General features: G+C 42.5%; 1 protein-coding gene across 1 annotated transcript; it reads left to right on the top strand.

The window, feature by feature from the left end:
- The first annotated feature begins 250 nt into the window (after nucleotides 1-250).
- LOC122658533 (protein WALLS ARE THIN 1-like) lies at nucleotides 251-2,766 on the top strand. Its single transcript, XM_043853539.1, has 7 exons — nucleotides 251-326; nucleotides 358-579; nucleotides 692-754; nucleotides 871-987; nucleotides 1,096-1,504; nucleotides 1,601-1,752; nucleotides 2,427-2,766. The coding sequence occupies exons 2-7, from the start codon at nucleotides 362-364 to the stop codon at nucleotides 2,647-2,649; spliced, it is 1,182 nt and encodes a 393-aa protein (XP_043709474.1). The 5' UTR covers nucleotides 251-326; nucleotides 358-361; the 3' UTR covers nucleotides 2,650-2,766.
- The last annotated feature ends 6,525 nt before the right edge of the window (nucleotides 2,767-9,291 follow it).

The raw sequence follows: 9,291 nt of genomic DNA, 5'->3' as shown, positions 1-9,291 counted from the left end.
CAGCTCTAGGAGTACTGTTAGTGACTGTTAGTGTAGTGTTGGGGTTAGGCATCTCTCTCTCCTGCTGATAAGACTTAGTGGGAGACAACCAAAAACAATGGAAGGGGTAGTAACAGTTGACATAACTTCTTTTTAGGGCCTCAATGTAGGACACCCTTCCACACATACTCTCTTTTAGTCTTTTTCTCCAATGGCCCTTCCACTATATTTACAACCCCCCATCCTACTCTCTTCCTCGGTGGAGTAGAACTCAACTGATCACACGAGCTTTCTCACCTCTGTCTTTCTCCATCCCCTGAGTCTCTCTGTACTCTCTCTCGCTCTCTGTTCTTAGTACAAACTCCCTGCTTAATTCAGTTCAATGGCGGATAGTGGTTCTGCGGCTGCCAAGAGAATGTGTTTGGTGCCTGAACGAGCCAAGCTGCACTTGGCCATGTTGGCCTTGCAGTTTGGTTATGCTGGTTTTCATGTTGTTTCCAGAGCTGCCCTTAATATGGGTATCAGCAAACTTGTTTTCCCTGTCTACAGGAACATCATCGCTTTGCTGCTTCTCATTCCTTTCGCCTATTTCCTAGAGAAGTACTCTCTCTCTCTCTCTAACATTATAACATAAACCCTTTTAATGTTCATTTCCACCATCTTCTATATGTGGATTTATACGATACGTGTGTGTGTGTGTGTGTGTGTGCAGGAAGGAGAGGCCAGCCCTGACAACTAACTTTCTTGTTCAGTTCTTCCTCCTTGCACTTGTTGGGTACGATTTAAATTTGAGAACAAAACCTAAGATCAGTCCTTAATTTCATTGCATGACTTACAAAGACTTAATTTTGCTTTCTGAATTGAGTTTTCTTGAGCCATCTTAATCTACAGAATAACAGCGAATCAAGGATTCTACTTGTTGGGATTAGATTACACTTCACCCACGTTTGCCTCTGCTATACAGAACTCTGTGCCGGCAATCACCTTTCTCATGGCTGCCATACTCAGGCAATTAAGCACTAGCTTGCAACATTAACTAGTGCTTCTTGATCTTCTTCTTGTAGCTTAATTTTTCCCCTTTTAATACATATATGTATCTTTTCTTGGTTATTGCAGGATAGAACAGGTGAGGTTAAATAGAAGGGATGGCATAGCCAAGATGGTAGGAACCCTGTCGTGTGTGGCTGGAGCTTCGGTCATCACACTTTACAAGGGTCCAACCTTATTTGGTCCAGTCGCACCACATTTAAAGGAGACGCATCAACTGTTTCTGTCCCTAGGAGACGCCGAAGGGAAGAACTGGACCTTGGGTTGTATCTACCTCATCGGTCACTGTCTCTCCTGGTCTGCTTGGCTTGTCTTGCAGGCCCCAGTGCTGAAGAAATACCCGGCAAGGCTCTCCGTTACCTCTTACACATGCTTCTTCGGTTTGCTCCAGTTCTTAGCCATCGCTCTATTCATGGAAAGGAACTACCAAGCCTGGCTGGTTCACTCCGGCGCCGAACTCTTCAGTGTTTTCTATGCGGTTTGTTTGTTAATAATCCTTATTCCTTTCAAAGCTTTTCCTTTCGAATGATATATCCATGAACATGATGAACCCTGTGTTAATGGCTTCTTGCAGGGAGTGGTGGCTTCAGGAATAGCGTTTGCTGTTCAGATCTGGTGCATTGACAGGGGAGGCCCAGTGTTTGTGGCAGTGTATCAACCCGTGCAGACCTTAGTTGTCGCTATCATGGCTTCCATTGCTTTGGGCGAGCAGTTCTACTTGGGCGGGTATGTACTTACTTACCTTGTGCTTCCTTCCTACTATCCATTTAGACCCTCAGTGGGTCCCTTACTCATGCCTCATGAATAGCTGCTCCCAGCCGTTGGATCAAAGATTACAGATCGCATGTGGCTGAGAGGGAGAACCCTAGTGGCCCTTTTGATCCAATGATACATTTAAAATAATATAATAATTTTTTGTTTTAATAGCTTAGCAGGCCCAGGGAATGTAGTAAGTGACGGACTCAGTGGTGGTGACTAGCTTTAGTGTCGGTTGCCATGATTTGGAGTTTTGGTCCACCACCAGTATGGATCCGGTTTATTCGATCAAAACCAAGCTAGGGCCTAAACGATTGGTTTTGGATTAAATTGGACCAGGCTTGATCCCGCTCCGTGAAACCCTTTCCAAAAACTAAGATTAGGGCACATTTGGGCCGATTCTGATCCGGATCTCTATTCCGGGTTTTTAACACTGCTATTTGGACCAGATTGTCACCCACCCATTAACAGGCTCACAACAGTCCAGCCCAACTTGACATCTCTCTTACGTCACGTCACGTATGCTTTGAAGATACAACATTCAATCAATTCACTGATCTCTTTTTAGCTTTTGATTTGGCATCTTTTGCTTGATATATTAACGGATGGATGAGTTGTTGATGTACGTACGCACTACACTACAGGATCATAGGTGCGGCATTGATTATCACAGGATTGTATCTGGTTCTATGGGGGAAGAACGCGGAGAGAAAATTCGCAAAGGAAGCTGCTGTGAATGTGATTGCATCGTCTCCCGGTGCGGAGCATTCTCATGGGATCATCAACAATAGGGCAGCTAGCCATGCCAAGTCCTCCTCCCTTGTCCAACCACTTCTCCCTTCTTCCACTGCTACTGATAGTGTTTGATTTCCAACTCATCCGACTGTGATCTGAGACAAAGCCCACGAACTTAAAATGTTACAGTTTTTAAATGGGTCTCTCTACGAACTTGTTTAATTAGTTATGTTAAGTCAGGTTTAATTTTACTTTTGAAAAAGAGAGGAGAAAGCTTGTGTGTATTATTTATCAATTTATGAAGTTATTCTACTTTTTAAAAAGAGATTGATTATGATTTCAACATATATTGTTCGATCTCATGGAACGGAAATGACGTCAAAGCTCTCTCGATGTCGATGGCGTTCAATTTGAAATCCCGATCTAACTTCTATAAACTCAACACTTCCCTAATTAGTGCACGAATAACCCGCCGCTCTGATACTATAGGAAAATTATCACCTCCAGTTTGCTGACCGACCCAGTTCCCCAGTTCCTCTAATAGGGGGATGGTGGATCCCACCCGGGCAGGGTGTTTGGGCATGGGTAGAGAGGTCCTTTCAGCCCCCCTTTGTTAGAGGAACTGGGGAACTGGGCCGGTCAGCAAACTGGAGGTGATAAAGATCCGATACTATATGATTCATTCCATAAATTTGAATTTTATAATGGAGATGTCCGTTTTAGACTCATCACAAGCCCGATCAACAATGATCGCACACTACAAGACCAATGTAAGACTAAACTTCATTCTTGTCCATGAAGCACATTTGCTGCATAAACTCCCCCTAGGGCCCTCGCACGAATAACCCAATTTAATACTGTTTAACAACATTCAACCCAAACTCAAGTTTCAAGATAGAAAAACCTTTACTCAAAGTCATTAGAACAATCACCATGTAAGACTAAGCTCACATTCCTGAGTCCTGACCATGAAACACACTCGAATCGACATCCTCTACTTCCACCTACCCTTACTTTCGTGTGCACCCTACACACAACGAGGCACATAAAGACCGTCTTACCCCTATTCGGGCAAGGCACTGGGGTAGGGGTAAGGCAATCTTTGCACGCTCTGTTGTGTGTAAGACGCACACAAAAATAGAGACAGGTGGAAGTAGAGGATCACTCGCTACGTACATCAAATGCATATTACCAATGGAATTTGAACCGCACATAGCATGACTGAGGATGATTTGGCCAGTCCCATCGTGAGATTTTGTAGATTTAATTCCATTGATGTGCTTCTCAATTAAAGATATGTTGCTATCCACTTCTCTCCACTACTCCACATTTGCGTTTGATATTTGGCTCTACACTATCCAATCCCCACCAAGAGAAGTTCAGACTTAAACTGTACCGGCCTAACCCATGATGCATTAGATCATTCTTCCCCCTCCCCCCCCCCTCCCCCCTCCCCCCTCCCCCCTCCCAAAAAATAATGCTTGATTTGGTTGGACCCTTGATATTTTTTTTTTGGAAATTGGAAGTATCCGGCCAAAACTAATTCCTCCAGGGCTCATGCATCATCCTGCAACACACATGAATCGAGAGATACTGGAACCCCCATGTTCACCAGGGAATTTCCTCTCAGGCGAGTGGCCCCAAAGGGGGAAGCGGAGTCAAACTCAAGACCTTCAGTTTCCTTAGGTCTTGTCCCTTGCCAATTGCACTGCCCCTTGGAGTTAACCCTTGATATTTTCAAAGAGAATGGATCATATGCACGTACCAACAGGTGAACGTACATGTGAGTTCGTTCACCTGTGAGTTCACCTGTTAGTACTCGCAGAGGAACCAAAGTCCATATCAAGTGACATTTCTTTACCAATTCAGATCGTCTACAGTGCAGTTGCCCGTAGCGGCCTATGCGGCATAGACTGGACCGTGTGTGCAATGACCGCCTTACCCCCCGCTCGGGCAAAATGTTTGGGCAGGAATAAGACGGTCTTTGCACGTGTGGCTTAATCTGCACTGCTCAGACCGCTACGGCAACGCACCGTAGAGGATCTGGATCCTTTCTTTACGGCTTAAGTTTTCCCTCAATCATGGAGAGAAAAAATATAGAAGCAAACGAACAATATTCACATGGAAAAATATTACGCAAGCCCTTCCTATATGAGTATCAAGGAGCAAACGATTTAGTAGAAGTGTACGTACAAGGATTCATGAACGTGTTGTATTCACAATCAAACAATATTCACATGGAAAATTACACAAGCCTTTCCTATATGAGTGACTAAATATCTATTTATATCTCTCTTGCTCTAATGCCTCTATTCTATTCTATTCTATGGAGGGAAAGGGGAACAGAGAAAATTTCTATCAAGTTTATATACGTCACTTGTAACTATCTATATACATATACTAGCTAATACACAATTGGATGGAAATACGATGAAATTATACAGCAATTAAGAGAAGCAAAAGCTTCACATACACCACTGCATCTGCAAGGCGTCCCAACTTAACCCTTCGTCTCCCAACGCTAACTCACAGGTCGAAGTCTCCGGGTAATGGGTGGTTCCTGATATCGGAAAATCCATCAACCTTGGCATCTCATCTAGGTCCCATGGAGACAGCATTGACTCACCCACCACCTCTGTCTCTGGCAAGCTCAAATTCATCTCTCCCCAAACGCTTACACCTAATTGCCCTGATCCATCTGCCTCTCCTGTCTGCTTCCCAATCTCCCATCCATTGCTACCCGATGACCCAGCCCAGTTCGAGTAATTTGACTGATCATTATTATTATCACTGCTGATCACCTTTTCACCTTCAAGGCACTCCGACCTCGACTCCACTACTGCTACGGGTGGTTCCAAGGACGAACACGGTAGTGGTTCTGGTTCTAGCTTGGGTTGGGTGAATTGGGTGATAGTGGTTGTTGAAACTGTAATTGAATTTGAATCGAGGGGTCCTGGTTCTGATTCGTTCCGGTCGATCCATAACTCTGGCAAATTGAGTTTGGCGGAGGAGCCGTAAAGCTTGCGAGCGGCAACGTCGTAGGCTAGTGCCGCATCGCGCGATGTCTCGAAAGTGCCGAGCCAGAGTCGAGCGCCACGATTTGGTTCTCGGATTTCGGCCACCCACTTCCCCCAAGTCCTCTGTCGAACACCTCTGTATGTGCACATAACGTTCTCTGGACCTCCTTTCCCCTTCATACACCCTTTCCTCGAACTTCTCTGTGTTTGAATCTGAGTCATCATCCGATTATTATTAGAGGATCGCTTCATCACTTTCTTCTCTCCAACTCCCATCTTACCCAGCAACGGTACTACTCTACTCGTGATAAGCACGGTTTCATCGATCGATAGAAAGACTTCTTCTCTTATACCTCCCAATAAGCATGGATAAGGGGTGTTTAAATGGCAGGTGAAAGGGCTTTGCAACACTTGTCTGATACTCTGCTGTTTGGTCAGGTTTGATACTTGTCAACCGCTACGATGACGAGGAGATACACTTGGCCTGGTTCAATTGTTACACAGGTTGGCTCGTCAATCACATTACTTCCCTCACTCGTTCTTTCTTTATAGAAGGAAGGATCAAAGAACTATCAAGACTAGTCGACTTGCAGGCGCTTCTACTGTCGTGCATGGGCAGGCAGCTGTCACCGGAGGTTGTACAAGATAAACTCAAAACTCCAAAACAAGTCGCTAATCTCAAAAGGATTTCATGAGTCCGTGATACGTGGAGTGATAGTTACTTCTCTGTGGCAGTGGCAGAGTACGCGATGCCTATTCAGGTGTCAAACAGTAACCGAAACTGATGAAGCCAGGTGAAAGAAGTTACAATTCCATGAATCCTCCCAAACTCTGTGTCCACGTGCGATAATGGCGGGGCGTTAACGTGACACATATCATTACACGTGTATGTTTGGTACCTGTTATGGATTTACTATATTATTCACTGGATTTGGATCCTCTGCCGCCTGAGGTTGAGCGGTCATCATGCTGCGCACAACTTATAGGCCGCCAGGTAGATTTGATGCAAATCTAATGGTTGGTAGTTGATGATCTGATATTTTTCTGAATTTTAATCGGTAATTTTGAATCTTGAATTGAGCTCATCTACCAACCAATGGATTTGCATCAAATCCACGTGGCGGGTTACGAGAGTTGAGTGCAGCACGATGACCGCTTAACCCCCAGTTGCAGAGGATACAAATCCATTTTTCCACTTTTTTAGTATACTTTCAATGAATGATGGAGGCCATTTCGGTAAGGCAAGAAGAAGGTTGTCAGGTTGCGTACAGTTTGTCCCAAATATATGACCATGTGATATGATTGTTCATTTGTTTTACCTCCTGAAATGAAAAAATCCCACCTTATTGATGTGCATGCGTTCTCACTGTCTATGTGCTTGTGTAGGCCATGCAACCTGACAATGATCTTGTGCTAAGACCATGTGAAATGACCGTTCCCTTGAAATGAAAATATATTTCATCCCATTGATGCCCATCCAAGTGCTCTCATTGGCCCCACACTTGAGCAAGCCATGTAGCTTGGCTACGATCTTCTACCCTTTTAATAATTAAGTAACTGTGTTTAAGGTTATAGGTATCGGATCTATCAGTATTTTGTATTGGTCTTGGCTGAATCGATCTATCGGGTTGGCATCGTGGTAAAATAAAAAAAAATGGACAAGTTTTTGACCGGTATAATTGATTCATATCGGTATCGATCTCCAACAATATCAATATCGACTGATATCATATTGATTCTGATGATATAAATTTTACTTTGTAACTTTTTCTATTTTCATCAACAAAAAAAAATAACAATACCGATTCTGATGATATCAATATTGACTAATACATCGATACGTACAATACGATATCGATGCTTAGAACTATGACTGCGTTGGGATTCTCTGCCCTACCTCCAAGGTTCCATGGATCAAGTTGCCTAAGTTATTTAAACCTGATTAAGCACCACAAAAGGGAAAAAATATGTTGGAAGAACCATCGTAACTTCTTGGTAAATTCCATAGTTTTCCCCTCAAATCTATGATTTGTTTTTTGTTTTTCTTTTTTCCAAGTTTTTGTCAATGCTATGTTTGTTTCATTGTAAATTTTCTTTTTGACAAATAATATTTTAAATGAAAATTTCCATCATATGAATTTTTATATTTATTATTATTATTTTTCATTTTGTGTTAAAACAAACAACATAAGAAGAAATTAACAAGATCACAACAGTCAAAGAATATCACTTTAAGTCAAGGGTCAAGAGAATCACATAACTCAAGGCTATTTTAAGGACTCACACACTACAAGTAGGGATGTAAATGGATAACCGAAATCCGAATCCGAATTCGCATCCGTATTCGTTTAGGGGCATCCGTATTCGTTTAGAGATATCCGGAAAATAATCCGAATACTCCGATTAAAATCCGTCCGAAAAAAAATCCGAATACTTAATAATAAAAAATTAAGTAAATAATGATTTTTAGGGTTTTTGAAGATTAAACAAGTTCTAGAATATGATGAAAAGAGAATCATGATCTAAGAGATATGGATTGAGAGAGAATTGTATCCGCTAGGGGGAGGAAGGTCTGGGTTACACAAGGCAGATATGTAATCGGATGGTCGAAAATCCGAATCCGATCCGCATCCGAATCCGTTTAGAGGTATCCGTATTCGGCCAGGGAATATCCGGCTCCGATCACATCCGATCCGTATCCGATCCGAATCCGATCCTTTTACATCCCTAACTACAAGCGGATATCAACTTTATATCTCTTCAAACCAAAAGATAAATATATGCATAACAAAGAAGTATCATTGGAATATAACTGGAATGTAACTGTTGAAAAAAAGTTGTTGGAATATAACCATTGAAATATAACCGCTAGATGCCTTGAAAAAAGGAATTATTGTTTGAAAAAAATGTTAAAAAGGAGGGAGAAAGTAGAGTGAACATTAAATACTCATTATCATGACATCATTCTCCCCTGTTTTGAAAGAACTTGTCTTTGAGTTTGAAATGGCAATTGAAGTGGTGATTCGGTTGTTGGTAATGTACTTCATTGTCAAGTGTGCTTTTAAATTTTGAATCAACTTGGTAAATTTGCTCTATTACTGATATACCTAAACATGGCCAACCAAGGGTGGCACGACAGTCTGATATATATGCCCATCGGCAGGTCAAGCCCACACAATACCAGACCAACCCGGAACAGGAGATTCAGTTATAAAGGGATACCATCCCTACATGGAAGATTACCTATCCAAGTCCTAGTATATCACAGTCAGTTAGCACTGCAATCCTACAAGGAGGCCATATCCCTCGTAGAACGGCAATATGGAAACTCATAATGCTAATGGACTCCTTCTAATTAGGGAAACACTTTCCCAAGAGGACTCTGTTACGAGATCTCCTACCATTAATAGAATACTCAAGATACGGGATTCTCCATCACGACCTCTATCTACAGTCTACTCTATAGATACTCAGGTATAGATCATAGGATCCACATCCTCTACTTCCATCCTACTTCCAAGCCTTCACATCACGCCACGTGGCCTGACAGCCATCCAATGTCTAGAAGTGAAACAATTCAAAAAAATTCAAAATGCTTTTCAAAACCTGATGAGACCTTTGAACCAAACCTTAAACCCCTAAACAACCCAACTCAACCGGCTCAAACTCACCCAAACCCAACTTCCCACAAATCAGAATTTATCCTCTTCTTCTTCCAAAAAACTCAAAGCAACTCCATCGAATGAAGATCTCTGGC

This window comes from Telopea speciosissima, chromosome 4 (assembly GCF_018873765.1).
Source record: "Telopea speciosissima isolate NSW1024214 ecotype Mountain lineage chromosome 4, Tspe_v1, whole genome shotgun sequence".
Classification (NCBI taxonomy): domain Eukaryota; kingdom Viridiplantae; phylum Streptophyta; class Magnoliopsida; order Proteales; family Proteaceae; genus Telopea; species Telopea speciosissima.
The sequence above is the reverse complement of the archived record's forward strand: the minus strand, read 5'-3'. Positions and strand labels throughout refer to the sequence as shown.